General features: G+C 39.6%; 2 protein-coding genes across 4 annotated transcripts; both read left to right on the forward strand.

Annotated features, from left to right (window-relative positions):
• The first annotated feature begins 803 nt into the window (after positions 1–803).
• Positions 804–8,708, forward strand: pithd1 (PITH (C-terminal proteasome-interacting domain of thioredoxin-like) domain containing 1). The gene is made up of 7 exons (XM_039819292.1): positions 804–929; positions 1,175–1,409; positions 2,338–2,381; positions 2,811–2,888; positions 3,577–3,681; positions 5,145–5,253; positions 6,832–8,708. Exons 2-7 carry the CDS (start codon positions 1,212–1,214, stop codon positions 6,931–6,933), a joined length of 636 nt encoding a protein of 211 aa, XP_039675226.1. The 5' UTR covers positions 804–929; positions 1,175–1,211; the 3' UTR covers positions 6,934–8,708.
• A 476-nt stretch (positions 8,709–9,184) lies between these two features.
• Positions 9,185–24,313, forward strand: lypla2 (lysophospholipase 2). Of its 3 annotated transcripts, none has more exons than XM_039819598.1 (10): positions 9,185–9,264; positions 13,938–14,031; positions 17,110–17,141; positions 17,988–18,053; positions 18,361–18,408; positions 18,560–18,630; positions 19,017–19,090; positions 20,393–20,494; positions 21,160–21,330; positions 21,904–24,313. In XM_039819598.1, the coding sequence occupies exons 2-10, from the start codon at positions 13,954–13,956 to the stop codon at positions 21,952–21,954; spliced, it is 693 nt and encodes a 230-aa protein (XP_039675532.1). In that variant the 5' UTR covers positions 9,185–9,264; positions 13,938–13,953; the 3' UTR covers positions 21,955–24,313. The 3 variants fall into 3 exon arrangements, with proteins under 3 accessions (XP_039675532.1, XP_039675531.1, XP_039675533.1); XM_039819597.1 differs by having other exon boundaries at positions 9,208–9,264; positions 13,902–14,031; XM_039819599.1 differs by lacking the exon at positions 9,185–9,264 and adding an exon at positions 12,129–12,229.
• Positions 24,314–24,409: the final 96 nt, after the last annotated feature.

A 24,409-nucleotide genomic window follows, 5' to 3' on the forward strand; every position in this document is an offset into this window, starting at 1 on the left:
TGTTAAATCAATGACACAAAGAATGAAGGCAGTTCTGAAGGCGAAAGGGATCCCCCCCCCCACATCATTACACCTCCACCACCACCAGCCTGCCCAGAGGTAACAAGGCATGACGGATCCATGTTCTCATTCTGTTTACGCCAAATTCTGACTCTACCATCTGAATGTCTCAACAGAAATCGAGACTCATCAGCCCAGCCAACATTTTTACAGTCTTCAACTGTCCAATTTTGGTGAGCTCGTGCAAATTGTCGCCCAAATTGTCATGTTCCTATTTTTAGTGGAGATGAGTGGTACCCGGTGGGGTCTTCTGCTGGTGTAGCCCATCCACCTCAAGGTTGTGCGTGTTGTGGCTTCACAAATGCTTTGCTGCATACCTCGGTTGTAACGAGTGGTTATTTGAGTCAAAGTTGATTTTCTATCAGCTGGAATCAGTCGGCCCATTCTCCTCTGATCTCTAGCATCAACAAGGCATTTTCACCCCCCAGGACTGCAGCATACTGGATACTTTTTCAGACCATTCTTTGCAAACCCTAGAAATGGTTGTGGGTGAAAATCCCAGTAACTGAGCAGATTGTGAAATACTCAAACCAGCCCGTCTGGCACCAACAACCATGCCACGCTCAAAGTAGCTTAGATCACCTTTCTTTCCCATTCTGACATTCAGTTTGGAGCTCAGGAGATTGTCTAGACCTGGACCACAACCCTAAATGCATTGAAGCAGCTGCCATGTGACTGGTTGATTAGATAATTGCATTAATGTGAAATTTAACAGGTGTTCCTAATAATCCTTTAGGTGAGTGTATACTTTTTGTGAAAGATCTAGATACTTATTCACCCACAGGAACTGCTTACTTTTTTCATGGGTTAATACCAGACAGTTGCAGGTCAAATAATATTTTACCCTATTTAGCCAACTAGATTTACAGGTAAAATACATAATAGCTCATTAAATAGGATGCATTAATTTGAATTAGCGCATAACTTTATCTGTGTAGCAACATAGACTGTATAAAACAGTGTATGACCATATGTAGGACATTTATATTTTGTTTTTGTGGCTTTTATTTACGACACTTGTAAACGGTTTGCGACAGTACTGACGTTGGTGGTAAGAACTGCGAGCCAATCAGAAAGCACATGACTTGTGTTTGGTGTTTTGCTGTTCACGCAGGTTTCTCAGAGCTAAAGCAGCGTTTTTAAACTCCACGATGTCCGGACACGGTCACGGCCATGGACACGGGCACGGCTGCGGGTGCGAGGCAGAACACGAGCCCGCGGAGAGGGGCCTGGAGTACGGACTGTACCGGCGGATCGACCTGGAGAAGCTGCAGTGCCTGAACGAGAGCAGAGACGGGGATGGGAAGCTGGTGTTCAAACCGTGGGATCAGCGGAACGAGCGCGATAAGGTAGCGGCCGTACAGAGCTTCTACCCCGGTCAGTTATTCTGTCTGTGTCCCAAAGACACATAGAAGTTACACGGGGTTTCCCCGCATCTGTGCCGGATGAGAGTGCAGATTTTTGGGGCTTTTGCGGAGCCTCGCTGTGGGACTGCGCAGTTACTAAATCAAACAAAACTTTATTGATTTCACAGAGGCTGCCAAATCACACGAGGTTGCAGTCATGTTATTTACTAAACTTATTAGTGCTTAGCAATACGGTTGAAATCCAGTGGTGAAAGTACATTTATTCAACTACTTTTATGTTTGAGGTATATTTATTTTATGCTCCACTACAGTTCAGAGGCAAATATTGTACTTTCTGCTTCACTCCATTTATTTGAGTTACTAATCACCTAATTCCCACATAACCTTTATCAAAAAAACATGAATTTATAAATGCAATGAATTGTTAAAGAGGTAAAGTAGTTAAACTAGCTCAACCATGACCACCTGCGACAGTAAAAGCTATTTATCCAATGGTGCATCAATGTTTATAATCCTATAATTTAATATATGAATAATAATAAACAAATGCCACAACCAGCCATTATTTAAATAAATAAACCATCAGTGTGATGGATATCACTTTAAGTGCACAATATATATATATATATATATATATATATATATATATATATATATATATATATATATATATATATATATATATAAACAGCATGATTCATGGAAAAAAGAGGGATATCTTATCAAAACAACCCAACACCAGTTTGACTGATATTCCCTGCCTTGCACAAAAAACATGATTTAGGAAGATGAATAAAACGAAGATCTATCTGATTTTGGAAATGAACCCTTCGTATAACTCAGAAGGGCCGTGTGTTTTATTGCTGCTGCTACTCTGATCACAAAGGATTCACACTTGTTTTTCTTTTAGTATGTCGAGAGTGACGCAGATGAAGAGCTGCTGTTCAACATCCCGTAAGTCCTCAAGTCATCATCATAATTAGCCTGAACTTCAACCTTTTCTCCTTAACGAACAAATTGTATGCTGCCTGTAAACGCATTTATTAAAAAAGCATATGTGTAGATGGCAACACACAAATTAAGATTATGAAATGTGTTGGTATGTACAGTTGGTAACAAGGGTTTTCTTCAGCAATCATATAAATAATAATAAGATGAACTCTTGATGTTCTTTTTTTTTTTCTTTCTGTAGTTTCAGACCCAAAACATTTCTGGTTCTATTTTCAGTTTTGGTTTTTCATAATTCACCATTCATCTTTTTGTGATAGCTTATTTTCGTTCACTGCGTCCCTGTTTTTTTAATGTCCTGATAGCGTCTCTTTGTGATTTTTGCCCTGGCATGTCAAAGATAGCAGCAAAGGATTTATGTATCATCTCTTTCAGTTTTACAGGCAGCGTTAAGCTGAAAGGCATCATCATCTCTGGAGAAAATGACGACTCGCATCCAGCTGAGGTTCGACTGTGAGTGTCTTTTCACTGGTTCTTTAGCACCGTTTACACAGTGATTCTGCAATACTGCCGTAAAGATCTGCCATTATGCTGGCTTTTCTCTTTTAATAGACTGAACCAAACAACGCTGGCATAATGCCGCCCTAGTGTGTGAATTTTAGATGGCATTCCAGCTTTCTGAAATCAAAGGAGGCGTGTAACACAACAGCATCTAGTGCGTGTTTGCGTGTAGTCCCGCCAAGCCGACTGTCCCTTTTTACACAGACGTCCATTGGGCTCTGTTACTACCTCCTCTGCTGGCTTAACGGCAGAACAGCTCTGTCGTCCCCAACACCCCCACCCCCATTCCATGTTTGTACCTTCTTTTTTTTTATTTTTTTTTATTCAGAACAGCGAGGTGGAATTACTTGCCTTGAACAGACTGTGTGGAAAAGGGCTTTTGATAAGGTGGCAAGGAGGTAACTCAAAAAACTGAGCCAGATTCTGAATGGGGCCTTTGCATGATTTGTGTCTTAAACACCCTTAAACCTTTTATAAATTCATTGTCTACATCCTACAAAAAGGAGTGTTGGACTGATTTTTAAGTCTCATTAAAAGAAGAAATAAAAACCTTTTTAAGAAAATAAACTTATTTGCAGTCAAAGTGCTTCTATCCCTTCACTCACTAAATGGCATTAAATGAACTTATTTTACATTGTAGGTACAAGAACATCCCTCAGATGTCCTTCGACGACACCGGCAGAGAACCTGAACAAGCCTTTAGACTCAACAGAGACCCTGTCGCTGAGCTGGAGTACCCAACAAAGTGAGAGAATGACCAGGTGTTGTTGTTGTTGTTGTTTTTTTGTTTTTTATATATCTCCTCAGCAACTTTCTGCCTAAGAGCAGGAACTGTTACTCCCATCAGGTTCCCAAATCAACACTTTCCAGCTGCTTTGGGTGCTGCTGATCAAGCGGGCGGTGCATTCAAGTTGCAGTCTGCAGTTTAAAAAGTCACATTTGTCGTCGGTCTTGTTTTGCATGCTTGTTATTTAGTTTCTTGCTGCCGTTAGTTGTCGTGATTGTTGGTACGTCTGTCCCAAGTTATGGCTGCTAGCTGGACACTGCTGAGCCACGACCAGCTCACTGCTGACAAAGCTAACAGGAAGACGGTTGTTGAAAAGCCTACAGCATGCAAAAAAGGCAACGCACAAGGTCACTGACGGAGACTGTTAACAATGCAATAAGATACACTCTAAAATACACTGTTGATTGTACCTTTTTATTGACTCGAGTGAACAAATGGATATAAAGGCGTAGAACAAAAAATAAACTGTCAGCTCACAGACAAAGTGAACATTTGCATGTTAATTAGTATGAGAAGAGACTGAAATTGAGAAAACTGAATGGATTTAAGGTCAGAAATAGTCCATGGAACCGGTACTGTCCGACACAGTTAGTTCCCAGGTTGACACCTCTCCCTCCTAATATGTTCAATAAAGGGTCCCCAGATCTAAAGAAACTTGCAATGGGCAATGGACAGAGTAAAGTGAATTTCTTCAAGGTGTAGACAAGAAACCAGCTCATTTAGCTTTTTTATTTTTATTTTTTTTTTAAAGCAAGAAGGGGAAACTAATTTCCACTCTCCCAGGAAAACCCATTTTGCTGTGTCCGTACCAAACATGAGGGCTGGTTTTGATGCTGGGGGGAAAAGTCAAAGAGTAGTTGGAACCCAATATCGCACTGAGACCGTCAGGGATTAGCGTTCTGCTGTACATGTCGCTGTAAAAATTAAAAATGTCATCCCAGAAACTGTTGAGCTTGGGTCAAGACCAGAAAACATGACCTAGGGTCCCCTCACCTGACTTGGACAAGTCTGCCTGTCACTTTACTGTGAAATGCTCCAAAGCCAATTTGGAAGGCTCATGATTGAGAAGACAAGACACTGAGATATAGAAGTGATAAAGTAACGTAGCTTGTATGTAAGATACTTGATGACATGATGCCAGTGAAATCCAGTCTTTGTGATCCGGTCAAAGAAGCGTTCAAAACACAAGTGGAACCAGCTCTCTGTTTTTCTTTCTTTTTGTCTCAGTATGTCATGCTTGTCTCTACTTGTATGCGTGCCTCTGTGTTTTCTATTACATTTACACACACAACATGCCATGGCTCAGGATGAACATGTTTAATTCCTTCTTGCTAAAGTGTCCCTACAGTTCAGCATTGCTTCTTTTGAGTGTGAATGCATTTCCCAAGCTGTTGTCTCTCTCGTTGTGTCACGATTTCCAGGATCGCTCGTTTTTCCAATGTTCAGCACCTCTCCATCCACATCTCAAAGAACTTTGGAGCAGAGAGCACCAGAGTCTACTACATCGGTCTGAGGGGAGAATACTCGGAGGTCAGTCTTTGAAAAGAAATGCTGAATCCTGTCTTAGTTTGTTTTTTGAGTTATCATCTAACATACCTTTTAATATTGTTGTAGATATCATAAGGGTAGACTAAATATTAGAAACACCTCTCAGTAGAACAATACAGTTTAACAGCATCCTCAAGAATCGCCATAAAGTTGTATTGCACCTCGCAAGGGAAGGCACATTTTATTTATAGAGCACCTTCTCATACACAGAGGTCATTCAGTGCTTTACAGGCAAAAAATATATACAATGAGATACATGAAAAGAGACACATTTTATAAAGGTACAACAAAGTTTAAAACAAAAATAATCAAGTAATTAAAAGTACCGTCAAATGAGACTAATTAAAAGCTCTGGAGAAGAGAACCGTCTTTAACTTAGATTAGAGTTGGTGCTTGCCTTAAATCCAGCGGAAGCGGATTCCAGCAGTGGGCAACATAATGTCTAAAGGTGGTTTCACCATTCTTGGATAAACCTAACATTTATGATTGCAGGTCTGCTGTATTAGACTGCATATGTTTAGGCTAGGTGGACCTAATAAACTAGCACAGGTTGTATTTCTTTCCAGTCAGATGTCATTAATCTTCTATGTGTTCCTACATGTAGGAGTTCAGTCAGAGTCCAGTGTTTCCAGGACAGATGAACTGATAGACATTGTTTTCCCCCCCAGCTGTTCCGTGGTTGGTTTGCCTTGTGTGCGTCGGATCATAACTACTTTTGAAATTCGTTTTTATTTTGACTCCTCTTTAATCCCAAGGACAGCAGATTTTGTCCCAAAATATTTTAGTATCGCTCTGGTGTTCCTCCAGTTTCCTTTCCATCCTATAAATTGCCCTTGCATGTCTGTCAGTTGAAACAATGCTGTTGTGGTGACAGCTGTTTTAGCCGTTCACAAAGTTTTTCTTTTGAAATTAACATCAAGCTGTTTTACGTTGACTGTAGCTTCATCAAAACATGACATTTTCCCCCATTATTTTGAATGTTAATTCTGTCTTCTTGCTAATTAAATAATGGGTCACCACTTTGCCCCACAGCTCAGAATAGCAACGAGCATGCATGTTGCAAGCATGCAGCCATACAGTAGGCTTAGCTGGATTAAGGTCCTGTGTGTACCATATTTTCTGATACATTTTAGGTCTGTCTTTGTCACTCTCTTGAAGCTTCATGTCTGGGCTTCTCAGAGAAATGACAATTTTGTGAGTCACTTGTATTATTCAGTTTGTTACTATTCTTCACTGTTTTCTGACATTTTATAGACCAAACAAAATAATGTGGGATGCAATCTTTAGTATAATCTAATTAGTTGCATCCCTGATACGGTCAACTTTTTAGAATTCTCCCATTTTGCTTAAATTAAGTTGACATGATAACCAAAAAACAAAAGATCATGGAGTATAACTGTTTTTCCCCTTCTTAGCCTTGACTTTCTTTTAATTAAATGGATTTAACCTGGAGCACTTTTATTTATACATACATACACTCACTCACTCACTCACTCACTCTCTAAGACAGTTTGTTTGTGCTGTAAGCCAATCTGTCTTTCTCTCGGTTTGCCTTTTTAGGCTCACAGACATGAAGTGACCATCTGTAACTACGAGGCATCAGCAAACCCTGCAGATCACAAAGTGGAGAGCATCATCCCACAAACCAACTTCATTTCTTGAAGAAGCTTTAGAGAGTTGTGAGGAAGAGGAGAAGGAGGAGAGGTTTCAGTGGCGTCTGCTGACTGTCTTTGACAAAAAGTCAAAGATGAGTTCAACGCTATGTAGCGGCAGGTTGGTTGAGCTCGACCAGAACTGGGCACTGAAATCTGAAGACCAGAGAGCTTCAGGTGTGTCTCAGAGTGCCAAGTTGTTGCTCTGCTTTCTATGGCAATAAAGAGTGAAGGCTTAATGTGGGCAAAAAGCTTAATAATAAATGCATGAAACATTTGACACTCAGATAAAGTCTGTTGTTATCTGTTCCACCACTTCAATAAAGTGACAGCTACTCTTAAATAAAAAACAAAGGCTGGGCATAAACCAAGTGATGGTACGTTTTGATTCGTGTAGGACTTTGGTTGCCATGTTAACATCCTGGATTCATAATTCACACAATGCTTTTAGATATAAGATGTGAAGGAAATTAATTTGCTCTCAAACAAAGATACTCTGCTGAAACAGTCAGAAAATAAAAAATGTTAATGCCTAGAAATTCATATCATGCTTATAAAACTACATTATTTGCCTTTTTCAAAGCCAACCCATTGTTCACTAACTGTGCTACATACTGTATTTTCTGCCATCTAGTGGTTTATTATGTGATTATTAAATCTTAGATGGGTGTCTTTCTATAGTCCAAAATGCTCTATTTCTCTTTCCTCAGTTTATCTCTGTGATGAGATGAATTCCCGACAGCTGCATGATGTGTTGACAAACTTAATTAAGTACATTGGCTGTCATCTGAGGGAGAGCGAGGTGAGTGGAGTCGAGGAAGCCCGTGTGAAGTATTGAGACTCAGTCTTGGAACAAATCCAAGGCTTACTGCAGTAGAGGTCCACTCTTAATAGGCTGAGCTGTGATTCTTCTACAATAATGCTTTAATACAAACATACCAACATTTCACATTCATTTTGCCATTTGACAAAAGCTTACTGCTATGAACTCCCTAAAAACAATCTGTGTTCCACATAGGCCGTTATGTCATCCTTGATTTCATTGTTAGTAATGCAGTGCGTCATGCAGTCAGCGGCAGCCTGCGAGTGCATTTATGGGAATGTGTAAGCTCAGTGTGGAGGACAATCGGTTAGAAAACCTGTGTTGCTATAATTATAAAATAAAGCAAAATGAAAAAATAGTTTGATGCTTAACCATGCTCTGAAATGTTTCATATACAATATAATGTATGCTCCATGATTTTATGGTTGATGTATGTGTTAATTTCATTAGCTCACATGGTATGTTTTCTGATTATTTTTTTATAATCTACAGAAGTCATTAATACCATTGTTCAATGCTGTCAGCACATCAGACTAAATAGAAATAAAGTTGTACTGAAACTACAGTTTGGCATTAGGATATTCACGTGTTTTATACATTCTTGGCCTTTTTTAGTATTTCAAGGAGTCAGTTTAGTTCAAACAAGACAAGAACAATCAAAGTACGCAAACACTCTTTTCAAACAAACTAAAGTGTATTAATCTCATCTTTCATATAGAATATACAGCTGTTATCAATGCCAGAAAAGGTGGCAATTATACTGTTAAAGCTATGTATTGATCATGTATGTTATTATTTTTACATATATGTTGACTCTGGCGGAAACCATTTTCAGGTCATTAACCAAATGAAAAGCAATACCAAACTGTAAAAATACTGCATTCAGTTATATTTAAGAAAATGTACATAAGTATTATCAATAACATGTTCTTGAAGGATTAAAAGAAAAACCTATCATTATGGAGAATAGTACCTGTCAGTGTTGTCTTATCATATTAGACCACTAATATTGTTTCAAGTTTCAAGTTATTTGTCACATACTTTAATGTGCAGTATTATACTTTGTTGCCTCCTCTAGTAAAATAATATGTGCAAATATTAAATAGTGTGCAATTGATTATCTTCAAAACATTGTACTGTTATACAAAAAACAGTATATCATGTTTTATATATAGATCATATGTTTTGAATGTAAAATCCGAATTTGAAAAGCAACCTGTAATATCACTGTCACTGTTTACAATTGTTGCCTCTGAAATGTTGTGGAGTTGAAGTATAAGGTAACATGTAGTATCAAGTAAAGTACTAAATTTAGTTTACTTTATTTGATCAACTGTATATAGGCTTATCTATCAAGATAAATTGATTATATTTGTATTTTATGAGGGAAGAAAATGGTATCTCCGGTTGCTATCAGGTTGCTATATGTGATGACGTCCTTACGCTCTGTCCCCGCCCCCTGCTTGTGTGCGGCCAGTACCGGAAGTTCCGTTCCGTCGCGAACTGGGACAGCAAGCGGTAAGTGTATGCATATGTATTAGCTAGCGGGTGGTAGATATAATATTTAGCCACTTTATCCTGGTCCAAACTGATTCTTATTGAAGTATTTTGTTGCTTAAAGTGTCTTCTAAAAAATGGTTCTTGTTAGAGGTCCAAATTTTAATCGTAACGTTATCCTGAGGTAGACGAAGAGAGGCACCGGCAGAAGACAAAACAATTAATGTGTGTGTATGTGTGCACGACGTCAGCTAGCAGCTCTACTACCACTTGCCCCGGTTATTGTGTAGCTGTGTGTTTGTCTCTGTGTGTGTGTGTGTGTGGCCAGCTAAACCAAGATTAAAGCCGAGGGCGAGGGCTGGGAGTCTTTTTTGGGGCAGCAGAGGCTTTGCACTGCTGAATGCCTTCACTACTGAGGTTGATGGGTCGAATAACATAGCTAAGCTTCAACCATTTATTGTCTCCTTCCTCCCCCACCACCCGCTTCCTCTGCTTCAACTACCGATACTCATTCTGTTTATATAACCCTTTTAACCTCACGGTTTCCACTTTGTTTTCTTGATAGCGGAGGGTTTCTACATCAGCTAAGTAGTAGCCGAGTTATTTACCTCCATCAGCAGCAGGCGGAGAGCAGGATTTTCTGCTGCTGGTAGATGGTGTGTGTGTGTGTGTGTGTGTGTGTGTGTGTGTGTGTGTGTGTGTGTGTGAGAGAGGAGGAAGGTGGATGCCTGTCACTCAGTGCCGCATATTATCCTGTTGTTTGCCAGCAATCTGTAGCCATTGAGCAAAGAGCTGTCTGAATGCAGCAGCCTGGTTTTAGTGAGTTTGTTCAGCCGTTTAACGTCCACGCCGTTGACTGTATAGCTACACACACACACACACAGACTGCAGCACGACTCTGTTTTTTGTGTGTTTGATTTAAATGTAATTGGAGTCATGCAGAATGAAGACTCGTGCTCTAAGTTTGCTGCAACACAGGCAGCGTCTTTTTTTTCTTTTCGTGTTTTTTTTGTCACCTAAAAGTAACACTAAGCATTTACTATTGACTTAGCCTACATTTTTACTCAATCATCTGACAGTAGTTGGTGCTCTGTCACAATTAAATAAGGATCCCTTAACTACAACACAGCCTTTTGATATACTCTAAATCAAGATATCATGATGACCAAGATGATATCCACTATCATTTGACAGTATCCATATTTATATCAATCAGCTATATCTCCTAAATCAACCTGCTTAATTTATTTCTGACAACAAAATGCAACATTCTCTGCTTCTAGTTTAGCTTATGTGAGGATTTTCAGCTTTTCTCTCTTTATATATTCATTTTATATTCAGTATTTGTGAATTTTAGGCTGATTATCAGACCTTACCATGGGCTCCGAGAACTTGCCTTTTTCACATGCATTTTTTCTGACATTTTATAGACCAATCAATTAACCGCAAACATAATTCATAGGTAATGAAAATAATCGTCACAGTCACAGCTCTAATCACAGCCGTTGACATCAGGAAAAGACTTAAGATATCTCATATGTTTTTAAGGCTTCCCTGGTGATGAACATATAGTTGGTGCATTTCCATACATGGCTTAAATATTCATCATTAATGGCAAAGGGCTGTGTGAAAAAAATCCAGAATCATTAATAATCATCCATTCAGTTGTTTAAGGAGTGCACGGCTAGTTAGAAACTCCAAGTCATAGATTCAATTGAATTTGTGGAACATGTCCTGTTTTCAGTTTTTTTTTTTTAGACCTGATCTGGACGAGATGCTTGTACACACATGATACTATTTTTAACCACCGGCCTCCACCAGAAGCATAAAGAGTGAGCCATTGTTTCTTAGAGCGGGCTTTGAAAACCCACACAGTTGTTTTATGCTGGTACCGGGTTACGGGTCATTGTATATCTGCTAAACAATAACAGGTGGCGGGAAAAAAAGGGGTATGACAGTAATTAATCGCCTCTTTGCATATGCCAGCATGTTTAGAGAGCTTGTTTGAGCAGATTGTCTGATGTTCCTGCACTCCTCCATCTCTCAGTCATCCACCATCTTTTCTTATCTCTTTATTTCTTTCACTCCTCTTTTTGTGTGGTCTGCTTTCAGTCATATTATCTATGTGGCTCTGTCTGTTCCCACTCAGGGCTGCAGTGCATCTAAATTTCATTAGTTAAAAAAAGGGATTTAACACTGAATTAGAATTAGGTGACAATGAATTTACATATTCATCTTGTGATGCACATTTTAATCACATCAAATTATGTTCGTACCAAAGCCTTCTATGCTGGAAGACATACTCATATCTTTAACTTAAGTTAAAGTACCAACACCACCGTTTCCAAATACTCCATTACAAGTAAAAGTCCTGCATTTAAAATCCTACTTAAGTAAAAGTACAGGACTATAATCATCCAAAGTAAAAAATATTGGTTCTGCAGAAACATGGCCCTTGTTACTTATATATTATGTGCATTATTAGATCATTGATACTGACGCATCAATGTTTAAGCAGTATTTTAGTGTTGCAGCTGCTCAAGGTGGGGCTATTTAAACTACTTTATATACAGTTTCTGTAAGTAGTTAAGTCTGGTAGTTTCCAGCCTAGAAGCAGGCCCCTCCAAAGGGTCACAAGATAAATCTGAAGGGGTCACAAGACGATTGAATGAATGAATGAAACCTTTATTGCCCCTAGCCTAGGGGAATTTGCTTTGCACAAGAGCATAAAAGAACAACCACACATGACAGCACATAATATAACATGAGCATTGAGCATCATAAAACATCATAACGGCAGGATAGAAGAACAAAGTTCTAATACATAGTTTCTTTTGTGAAATATTGGATAATTTGACTTTATTTTTTTGTCCTCAAACAGTTATTTAAATGAAACCATCTGAGGAGTTTAGAGGGGAAATCAGTCTGACAAATCATAGACATCTGAAATGTGACAAGGGCTCCCAACTAGACACAAGTCAAAAAGGTTGGGAACAATTGTTTTTTATCTTTAACAATAGTTGTATTTTACAAGCTTCTTATGTTTTTTAAATGTGAAATCTGAATCTGTAAAGTAGATAATAACTGTAGCTGTTAGATAAATGCAGTAAAAAGTACAACATTTCTTTCTGAAATGTGGTGACGTAGAAGCATAAAGTAGCATAAAATGGAAATACTCAAGTAAAATACAAGAACCGAATTGTAATTAAACTTACTGGAGTAAATGTAACATTATAACCGTGGACATTTTCCTTCTTCATAGAGATTCTTAGCAGACTATGTACCGCACTGAAAGAGACAATTTCCTGGTGCTTAACCCTGCCCGGTTATTATTCAGCTATTACTCATTTATCAAGGGTCAGGATGCAGGGCGAAAACAACCTTCTTTTGTCCACACTTTGGACGCTTAAATAACACAGTTACCGTTCACAACCATGTATTTAAGCCGTGAAAATGACCATCAGATGATAATGTATCACCTGCCACAGAGCAAACCCACTGCACGGGACATTTAGCTGCTCGGCCACGCCGGGGGAGAAATATGAACACCCGTAGAGTCCAATCCCGCTCAAGGGTTACACATTAACCTTTGTGTTTCAGACATTTCCCCGTCTCCTCATCGCCTATTTACCAATCAGGCAGCACGCCGTCTGTCTTGCCCATCCCATCTTGCCTCATACTTTCCCACATCAACAGAAACTTAAGGGGCATTAAGGCTTTTACTGCTCGACGTTACTGTACAGCCATCACCTGATCTCATGCTTGTTATCGATGGCTGACTCACTGTGCAGAGGGACGGACGTCTGCAGCCGATTTACAGAGTACAGTAGAGGGGAGGGTGTGTGTTTCATTTAGTTAATGAGTCCCGTCACTTGCTGAAACTCCCACACACACACCCACACAGCCTGACCAATACTGGATTTTTGAAGCCAACACTGCTGATATAGCTATTTGGAAGTTTAAAAAAAAAAAGTAGCTTCTCTGGACGCACTACTTGATCATTTGATTCAGAAAACCATTGTCGCCGTACAGTCCCTACCGCCCAACACTGCTTACAATACAAGTTGGATTTAGAGCCGAGACGCAGTCGGCACAGGTTGCTGATGCAGTCTACTTTTTAATTTGCCCAAACGTGTTATAATGACAAATGCCGGTTTAGCCGGTTTGCATTAAATAATCAAACCATACACTGGACCAGATCAGCAAAACTTGAAATCAAATGAACTCTAGAGTGAATCAAACCGAAATTGTAAAAGTAAAAATATGATTTTAAAAAGTGGAAATGATGTCCTTATCACTTCACTTGTTCTGCAAATCTAGAAACCAGAGAAAACAAGTTAATATGATGTAATCAAATGACTCCAGAGCCCAGGGCTGATTCATTAGAAGCAAAGTTGACTGGTAGATTATTTGTGTAATCTGATGTCTTATTTGTATTATATTAAAAAAAAGAAATCCCGAAAATGTTCCAGAAGATTAGGGTCTTGACTAATCTCTTTAGAAATAGAATATGTAAAGTTTGAACTGATTTTTGAACGTGTGTTCTCTGTAGTGCAGTGTTGCAAATTGCTCAAAAATGCCTGAAATGTTGAGTTAAATAAAGCTCTTTGTTTGGTCCCAATGCACATGACAACATTTTGATGTACTTCCCCACCCAGCTGACCGCCGCTCTCTGTCCTCTCTTCTGACTCCAGCACCTCCTTACAGTGTATGTGTGGCAACAACATGTCTGTGCCGCTGCTCGCCGAGGCTGTGACAGTGTCCGGGATGGAAAAGGAGACTGCAGCGGTGAGTGGAAACCACAAAACGCCACAAATGTATTTGTATTCAGAGCATCTTACAGTCAATAAGCCATTGGGGATGGGTGGGGAATGGAAGTCGACGTCTAAGGTCAAGGACACTTTCATGATGGAGTGTTTTCTGAGGCCTCGAAGCTGCTGATGTTTTGTGTAGAAACGGGAAGTTTGACTTCCTCTCCAGACCTTCCAGTAGGCCTACCAGTCTTGCTCCATTAAAACTAGATCAGAAAAAACCTGTTAAAGCCCTATCCATCACCATGCACGTAAAGACACCATCCATGATTTAAAGTGTCGCCCCTCCACAAAAATCTAAAACATGAAATTGAAACCTGCTTAAGTATGACCCACATTGATTTACAAGGGTTTTAATGCACATACTAAATCTATGTTCAAAATAACAACAGCGCTGTTTAACTGGTGATTGTTGCGACAAAAGATGAATATTTAACACTGTGATAGCTTTCCAAAGTTGTAAAATGTAAAAAGCATAGTTGCTGGCTAAAATACAGCTACATTTTAAAGTTATTACTGTGTGTAATGAAGGTTTACACGAGCATTGTTTGTAAAGACTGCTGTAAATGGACTGTTTTTATATAGCGCTTTTCTAGTCTTAACGACTACTCAGAGCGCAGTACAGGAACCATTCACCTTTCACACACTGTGGCCAAGGCTGCCGTACAAGGTGCCACCTGCTCATCAGATAATCACTCGCACGCATTTACACTCTGATGCACATCATCGGGGGCAAGTCGGGGTTCAGTGTCTTGCCCAAGGACACTTCGACATGGGACTGCAGGGCCAGGGATCGAACCACCAACCTTCTGATTGACAGACAACCGCTCTACCATTGAGCCACAGCTGCACTGTAAAGCAGCATTTATTTTGATTATGATCAGTTAACAGACAAAATGCTTTAATTTAATCACAAAGTCAAACTTTGAACCAAGTCATATTTTTTTTTTAGATATACCTGTAAGTTACTTAGGGCACTTTAACACCTATAGTTAGGTAGACTCGGTGCGATTCGGGGGTGAAGTTGCAACATTTTTCATTTGGTTTGGTTTGCTTTCACACCGCACGTTGTCAAACGCCCCAGACACTGTAAACACGCGTCACACGTTTGAGACGGTCGCTTGTTTATTGGACAGAATATCCGAAACTCACCGACACTTCTGGTCTGAGAAATAACGGAGCAATTTATAACGTCTTAGGTTTTCTAGTTCTGCTCTAATGTTTCTAATATTTTAGAAGAAGGCGAACAATGTGAGCAGCTGACGGAAGGCGAGATAGATAGAGATGATGATGTCACACAGACGGCCAGCGATGTGCGCTCAGAACAGATTATGGATCTGAAAGTTATCATCCCTTAATAGTCCGTGAATTGTGTGCGAGGTTGAAATTGCAGGCCGGTAAATGCTCCGTTTTTGGGTCAACTCCTGTATTTGGTTCGGATCGCGCTCTCACCTGAAGTTAACCGAACTGTAGTTCACTTGGAAGCAAACCGAGAACCACGTTTTCAAGCGGACCAGAGTTTGTAAAAAAATACAGATTGGACCTTTATAAAAGCAATGAACACCCAGTTAAGATAAGATGCACCATTTCCCAGCGGGCAAGTTCCTTTTCCAAAATTTGTAGAAATATTCCATTTTGTTCAGTACACATTAAAAATCCTAATAAAGAGTCCTAATAAACACTACTCCTTTGTGATGAGAAGCCACACCTGTATCTGTATCTTTAGCAGTAACAAGGACAGTACAGTAAGTGGACACATTGTGTACGTAGCTGCTCAGCTGGATCAGAGTGTCAAAATTAAACAAACTGTTGCAAGGTACAGTGCAGGGATTTGTTAAACACCAGGATCAAAGCTGACCGTCAGTGATCCCAGCAAACCCTATATGGAAGAAAAGCGTTTTGATCTCTGCAAATACAGCAAAGTCTCTGATTTCCATCCAACAAGCAGTGAATTTCCAGCTTTCTAAATTGTTATTCCCTTTCATGGTTTCTCTGCGGGGAGTCGCTTGTGTGGAAACTGGCAGTGAGCGCTTATCTTGGCAAGAAGTGTTTACTGGCACCTGTTCTTCCCTGTTTTGGAACAAGTATGCACGCTTAGCAGTACACCGTGTACTACAAGATAGATGTAATGTGATAAATTGTCTCAAGTTCAAAGCAGGTTTATTGAAGCTGGATTCAGATCTCATGTTTTGGTGATCAAGTAAAGAATGTTGTTTAGTAGTGCTGCTTTCAGCTAAAGAGCTCGTTTTAGCTTCTTTTTTTGTCGTCTCCTTCCAAATGACGTAACAGGTTATACGTGCTTTTATTTTTTTTCTTGCCTGGGCTACTGAAGTGCACTTCATGTCGGTCTTAGGCAGAGCTCCCTTCTCCGACTCGCCAACCGATGCAGAACGCTGCCGCACGAATTTTAACAGGCGCCAAGTAACGCACATTATTCCACTACTAGTCCACTTACCGCTGGCTACCTGTTTTGTACTAATAACTTTTACAGTATTATGTGGCCTAGCTCCAAATTAAATGAAGGATTTATTGACTCCCTGTGTTCCTTAGATCAGTGGATGCAGCTCTGCTGGTTGCTCCTCGATCTCGGCTTGTGACCAAAGGTGACCGGGCCTTTGCTGTCAGAGCCCCCGCACTGTGGAACGCTCCGCCTGTTGAGATCAGACACGCTACATCATAAGCATGTTTTCAATCCGGCCTTAAAACTTTCTTTTACAATATTGGATATGTTGCTGGGTTTTATCATCCATCCTTGGTCATTTTATATATGGTATATATGTTTCTTTTTCTAAAAAAAAAAAAGCACTTTGTAACCTTGTTAAGAAAAGTGCTACGTATGAAAGTTTATTGTTATTATCATTGTGGGTTCTTTGTTTCAGCAATTAATGTGTCCAGAGTAATATATCGCTATCTAAATGAAAATAAACTTCTAAATGTCTGGGGGGGAAACGATGACAAGAAATGTTCCCAGTTTCTTTAAGTATAGTTTCATATTTAAGAGTTATACATTTCAAAGAGAAAGTTCTAACCATTTTTTTCTTTATATGTGCTGCAGGTGATATTTCTTCATGGGTTAGGAGACTCAGGGTGAGTAATTGTAAATTAATTTCCTGTTTCAGATATTACAAGAAATACTTTTCATAACGTCAGCTGGGCGTCAAAGCTGAATACTTTAATGCCACAGGCCGTAATGGGTTTCTGAATTTGGTTATCATTTTTTTTAAATAGCCAATATCAGAAAAAAAGACATTTTGGTACTTGAGCTCAGGAAAACTTTCCTCCGTCAGCAGGCGAAACAGCCACGTTCTTAATTGGAGGAGGACGTTAAATGAAAAAATTAACAAATAAAGCTTTTAAAATTATTTTTAAATACTCTTTTAATGCAGTTTACAGTTTCCTTTTTATATCTAGCCAAATGTTCTTAGATGTGTGAGTTTGTGTATTGGCACTTCTGACCTCAGTTATTCTGAAATCCCGAAATTTACATTTGGCTTTATTTCTTTTTTTAATATTAGGTAGCTATATTACCTTCCCGATTATGAAGTTAATGTAAATGTACTTAAATAATGCCCTGATTCATGTAGCTTAATTTCATAATACACCACTAACAACAGCATGAATGGCTGATCTGAAAAGCTCTTAAACCAGCACTTGATGCCGGCTGATTCACTTAATCAGATGTGAAATTGTGTCAGTGGAGATCAAAAATATCCCCTCTGGTGGGTGATTTTCTCTTAAGTGCCTGATTGTACTACAAGTACAATGAAGTGCATACGTGTTTTTTATTTATAAGCCACATGTGGTGCTACACTCGCACTGTATTGTACATTGTACTTAGTTGTAATATATTTGGGTTTGGATGCACTACATATTAGTCATTTTGCTGAAGCTGGATGAGAAACTAATAGTTTCTTTCTCTCTGTTTTCTGTCAGGCATGGGTGGGCAGACACTTTGAAGGGGATCCAGCTGTCTCACGTCAAGTTCATCTGCCCCCATGCGTAAGTTTTGTCTTCTGTCATATTTTATTCCTCCAAGGCGGTCGCTAGTCAGCAGGGAGGAAAACTAACATCTTTTTCTTGGTGTGGTTGTGTGGAGAGAAGTAACCTGTGAACAAATATACACTTTCTAGATCTTTCTTTCTTTTTAAGCCAATTTGCACTTCAGAATGCATAATCAAACCAAGCAGTTTATCTGTGATCTTGTCTTGTTGAGTGAATAAATCAATACACCAACATTTAGCTGCTGCTGATCTCCTACGCTGACTGTCATGTTTTCATTTCTCTCCCTCCCTTTGTCCCCCTGCAGGCCCCCGATTCCCGTCACTCTCAACATGAAGGCCATGATGCCCGCGTGGTGAGTTGGCGTGATGAAACAGACAGCCTTTTAGCTCAACACTGGATGCTATTGTTTCCCCGGAAACCACACCAGGCTCCCATACTGGCATTGACAATACTGCGATTGTATCGATTGATTTCCTTAAACGCTCGCCTCTTCGTGTGTGCAGGTTTGACCTCATGGGTCTCAGCCCCGACTCCCAGGAGGACGAATCTGGAATCAAGAAGGCAGCAGACAGCAGTGAGTTTATCTGAAAGTGTGCACCCGTTAGATCCATATTTCCATGATTAGTGCTTCTCGCCCCTCTCTATGATGATCGGCTTTTCACCCAATCTATAAGTATTGCCTTTCAGAACATTTATAAACACGTTCGCCTTTAGACATGTGGACAAACTAATTATTTCAGGCATACCCAGGCCTCTAGTTTTCATCCTTCACCTCCTAACAGCCAGAAATGTGTTTAAGATCTGAGGCTCCTCCTGGTGGTCAGAGACCACAACAACAAAAAAGAAAAGAAAATGAAACCAATCCTAAAAGTGACAGGAAAGTGTTTGTATGACAATCTGCCCTATATGTTGTCTCCCTGATATGTTCAATAACACACATTTGTTCTTGCTTTCCTCCAGTCAAGGCCATAATCGAACATGAGGTCAAAAATGGGATCCCCCCGCACCGTATAATGCTCGGTGGCTTCTCTCAGGTTGGAATTCATATCTTTGTATTGTGTTATATTTCACAAAAGTAATATCTGTAACTATATATATCTATCTATCTATCTATCTATCAGATGGCATCAGCCGTGACAAAGCGTCAGTATATTTTTTGACGAGTTAGGGTACAGTCTGTGAGAACTATGTGGAGGCAATCCCAAATCACTTAGTTTTCAGTATTTTGAGAACAGCTCCTTTTAAGAAATGTAAATGATGTCTTATGAAGAATTATCGCGTCAATTTAAACTCGACGGCAAACAACATTTTTGTAAATACTTGCAAATTAGGGACTGTGTCCAATCCCAAATTGGTAATTGTTCAGAAAATGTTATTTTGGAATATCTGAATGTGCCACAGGAACGCTGCACGGCCTTGCAATTTTACAGATTAACAAACTATTCAGTTAGTGGCGAGTCCTCTAATGTGAAATTGTTATGGCAGAGAGACCTGAGAATAGTCTTTACACAGGAGAAATGGTTGGGGGTTGTAGCAGACTGGAAAGTATGTAAGGGAAGCAAGAGGGAAGTTCACACAGTATAAGATCATGCATAGATATTATCATGAAATTGATGAATGATAATATGTGTTGGAAGTGTAAAACAGAGGTAGGAACTTTTCTTCACTGTGTATGGGAATGTGCATTAGTGAGTCAATTTTGAGTCAAGGTTGTAGACTTCCTGAGTAACTGGTCAGGTTTAGTGATTCCCCTGACTCCTGCCGTATGTTTACTAGGGGACAGATCACAAATACCGAATATGTCAAAAATAACTTTTTCTGTCATTATGGTGGGCTTGGTCACAGCTTCTAGAGTTATTTTAAGACAGTGGAAAACTACTGTACCTCCTAATCTGAAAGATTGGACTAATGCAATGGTGGAGACAGCATCTTATGAGTCTATGCTTCACAAACTGTCGGCTAACATGGAGGATGGGATGACCCCTTGGGATCTTTTTTGGACCTATACAAGGGCTAATGACAACTCAACCTAAGAAAGCAGAGACTAAATACAGCATAGGGTCTTCATCCTTCTGTAGACTGGATTTCCCCTATATATTTCTTACTTTATTTTTCAAGTTTTATTTTTCCTCTGTAACATGTCGTATGTTTATGCCAAGGTTCCGAAATGTATGGCCAACCCTGTACTCATATACTCTGCTATTAAGAATTCAATAACTTTAAATTTAAATGAGAAAAAAATGTAAATGAATGCATGTAATTAACATCTCTCTCTCTCTCTCTCTCTCTCTCTCTCTCTCTCTCTCTCTCTCTGTGCTTCCTGCGTTCCTCCTCAGGGTGGGGCCCTGTCCTTGTATACTGCCTTGACCTGCCAGCATCAGTTGGCTGGCATCGTGGCCCTCAGTTGCTGGCTACCGCTTCACAGGAGTTTCCCATCGGTACAATCATTTATATGGTTCTTTTGCCTCATCAATTCAAACTTATTCAAATTTTAAATGCTTTACTTTTGTTATAAAATAGATCCACTGAACTTTCCCCTAACCAATAGGATTTAGCCGGCTTACTGTAGACATTGTTTAAGTCAGTGGTTCCCAACCTGGGGTCCGGGCACCCCTTAGAGGGGCGGCAAAGATCACAGGGGGTGCGCAAGTCTTTATCTGGTTTGAGGTTGAGGTAAAAAAATAATATTTGCACATGTTAAACAAATTATGATAATACACTAGAATATATAATGTATACAAAAGTCGGTATAAAAACTATATATTTTTGTTCTCGCTTAAAATTGTAGGCAGGCTACTTAGTAGGCCAAACCTCTGGGACCTCTTAACCAGTGGCCCTTGCTGTCATCAGGTCAGCTGCTAGCTGCTAGCATCCTCGTTTTTCCTGCCGCCACAGCATCAGTATTTTATGAATGAAACATGGCGGAGAAACGTAAAAGTCCTTATAACTCCTCTGTATCAAAAAAGAAAGTAAGGCTCTATCTCGTTACCTCAACTTTGGTTTCGGGGTGGGGCTCAGCTTTTCTTAGACATAAGTAGGGGGGGCGCCAAGGAAAAAAGGTTGGGAACCACTGGTTTAAGTCTGTGTTGTGTCTGTCTTGCAGGCGTCAAGTGGCAACAAGAACATCCCGATCCTGCAGTGCCACGGGGAGATGGACGTCATGATCCCAGTGCAGTTTGGTGCCATGACGGCAGAGAAACTCAAATCCATAGTCAACCCTCAGATGATCACCTTCAAAACCTACCAAGGGCTCCCTCACAGCTCCTGTCCTCAGGTACTGTGTGTGTGTGTGTGTGTGTGTGTGTGTTTTCATTTTTACATTTATAGACTCTTTCTCTCTGTTGATCAGTAGAAGCAGATAATATTCTCTTTGAAATTAAAGCTGAATGAAGTTTTATCAGATGCTTTCACAGTAAGGAGACTATGTAGAATATGTAATTAAATGTTAATTCTCATTGCAACCAGCTCAGAACTATTACTTCATTCAGGTTTACATGTTTCGGTGGTGTTGGTATATTTAACTATAGAATTTCAAACTCTGCACAATGCTTCTGCTTGAACCAGAGCAGATTTGAACCAGATATTTTCTGACATACTTTCTGATTATTCAACCAGTGGAGTGACATTCCCTTACAAGCCTTGACAGTGCTCCACCTGCTGGTCACCTAACATTGTCTATACAGAAAATACCTGGCCTGCCGATGTATACTCTCCCGCGACTCAAACTTTCTAGGCTTATCTCACCGAAGTCTGTCTATCAAACAAATAGTTCTCGTAATTTTGTAGACAGTCAGTATTGTATCATTTGTTTGTCCACAGCACCAACATCTACTTTGCTCTCTTGCAGGAGATGGCGGCTGTAAAGGAATTTATCGAGAAGTATTTGCCCCAAATTTGACCTCACCTCATCCCTACTGTGACCTGCCGAGACACTGACCTCTCACCCCTGATCTGCCATTCTCCCACAGGAAACAGCCATGAGCACCCCCTCTTCCACACACATCAGCAAGATAACAAACACACGATTGAAAACACGCATACATATTTAATAATGATAATGATTTGATCCACACTGCTAAACTAAACGTATGATAACATAAAACATACGATAGCACTCATACTGAAAACACACTGATTTGATTCTAACATGATTACGTGCTCACACTTACAAGTCTTAGCCTTTCGGAGGGAGAAACACTGATTAACACATTGCATTCCTTTTTGTTTTATTAAAGTCTGTCGCCTCTACCCGACCTCAGTTTTTATTCACTTTTTCCTCATATTGCTTCATCTTAACCTCCCAGCTGTCATGTCCTCTATTGCTTCCACTGACACGCCTTTCCCTCTTTTTATTGCAGTGTCAGTTTGTCAGACATTTAGTGGTAAATCAACAATAAGTTTGAGTCGGATAAGCAGGTTAACACCTACCTGATACTGTCAGCGACCATACTAAAGCGCAGTCAGACTGGATTCCACTTCTCAATCATTTTTATGTAGAAAGAGACATGAAACATTGATCGTCATTCTTTGGTTCAATCTGATTGAACTTTGACATGTTTGATAGAAAAGGTGGGATTCTCATTCAGGAAATATTGGTTGTTTATAGTCTTGCTTTATAATTGCAGGGTATAATAATACAAGCAGCCGATAACAAGGGATGCTGCGGTGAGGTGTAAGGACAGCGACAAAGCTGAAAGACAGTAAAATGTTTGATTAAACCCTGCCCACTCTATTTCCTGTTTTCTCCTGATTTTTTTGCCACACAAGTAAATTTCACGAGGTGAAATTCAGTCTGACTGCAGCTTCACTCCAGCGTTGGCATCCCACAGCGACTGACTGACTGAGTGCTGGTTTTAGAGCTAGAACAGCTGGTTTCCTACCAACCCATCCATTCCACCCCCCCACATTACTTATACACTGCAGCCAGTCCCGGTCTTGCGTCAGTAATCTACCTACAGACGGCCCTTTTTTTATTAAAATACCAACATTCATGAGGGCCTCACATTTTTTTCTTTTTTGAATGAGTGTGATAAAATATCTTGAACTACATGAAGAAAATCCAATTGAAATAAAAGAAAACTAATCAATCGATGCTTTTGCCACCATGTGCTGTTTATTTCAAAACTTCCACACCTGCATGTTCGTAACCTCTTTATGTGATTTCTTAATGTAAAAAATTACCTCAGTTGATTTCCATCTAAAAATAATTAAGATTGTAGGCTTAAAGGTGAATGAATGACAGGAATGAGTTGCATGAAATACAGCATCACTTTAGATTCAGGTTGCAGGCCTGCACAGACTGCCCACCATGAGTCGCTTCACTGTTCCTCCCACCGACTTTTCCTCTTTAAACATTATCCCCTTTCAAGTGTTCCTGTCTCACCATCAACACTCTTCTTGCCATTATTCCAAGTTGATTTTGTGGTTTTGTTTGTTTTAAACTGGGAAAACCTTCCTCCATATTTTCTCCGATGACCATATATTCCCAAGAAAATGTAAGAAAACATTCCCTTCCTCGCTCCACTTACTGTAACCCACTAATGGAACATAAAAGGTTCACTTCTTCAAAATAAAATGGCTATACACTGGGAGGGCTTTGGCAAGAAGCTGTTCCAACCTAACTGAAGGGTGATTTTACAAGTAAAAAAAAAAAAGAAATCTTGAACGTGTGATCCTTGAACATAGGAGTGTAACTCTGAGGAGTCGTGTGTGCTTAAAAATATATATATCAGGTGTTCTGCATTTCCCTTTGTGAATGTTAATTTAGCTCTCATGATTACTTGTTCTGTATTGCTGTTCTCAATCCTGATTTTTTTAAACTAAGAGGCAAGACATGTTTTGATTGTTGTTACCAAATCAACGAATGTCTCTCTTACCTCCTTGAGTCCTTTTGTTTTCCCGTCACTCTGAATCTCTGATGCAGCCCTGCGTGGTTGCTTCTCTTTATTTAGTTTATTTTTCTCCTCTTTTACACCTTCACCATTTTTTATTATTCCAACATTTTCCCCCCGTGTGACGACATTGCATCGTCCTGTGTGTTTTCTCCTAGGTTGTATCTTGTCATTGGTTAAGCTTTTTAAATGTTCTTTGTTTATTGGACTTATGTTTCGTTGGGTTTTGTCACAGTTGTCATCTCATCTTTTTGTGTCTGTTTATAATGATGAGCATTAAGAAAACATGTCTAGGCGAGACTTGATAGTCTCTGCTTTTTTTGTTTCCAAACACCTGTATGCGGAATAAATGACAAAAAAAAGGTCTCTTTTGAGTTAAGCTTCATTCATTTTCCATAGCTGGATATTTAGCAAAAGAGGGATTAACTTCTTAAAAGGTAGGTGTGAGGAATATAAAACTTT

Source organism: Perca fluviatilis, chromosome 13, assembly GCF_010015445.1.
Source record: "Perca fluviatilis chromosome 13, GENO_Pfluv_1.0, whole genome shotgun sequence".
Taxonomy (NCBI): Eukaryota; Metazoa; Chordata; class Actinopteri; order Perciformes; family Percidae; genus Perca; species Perca fluviatilis.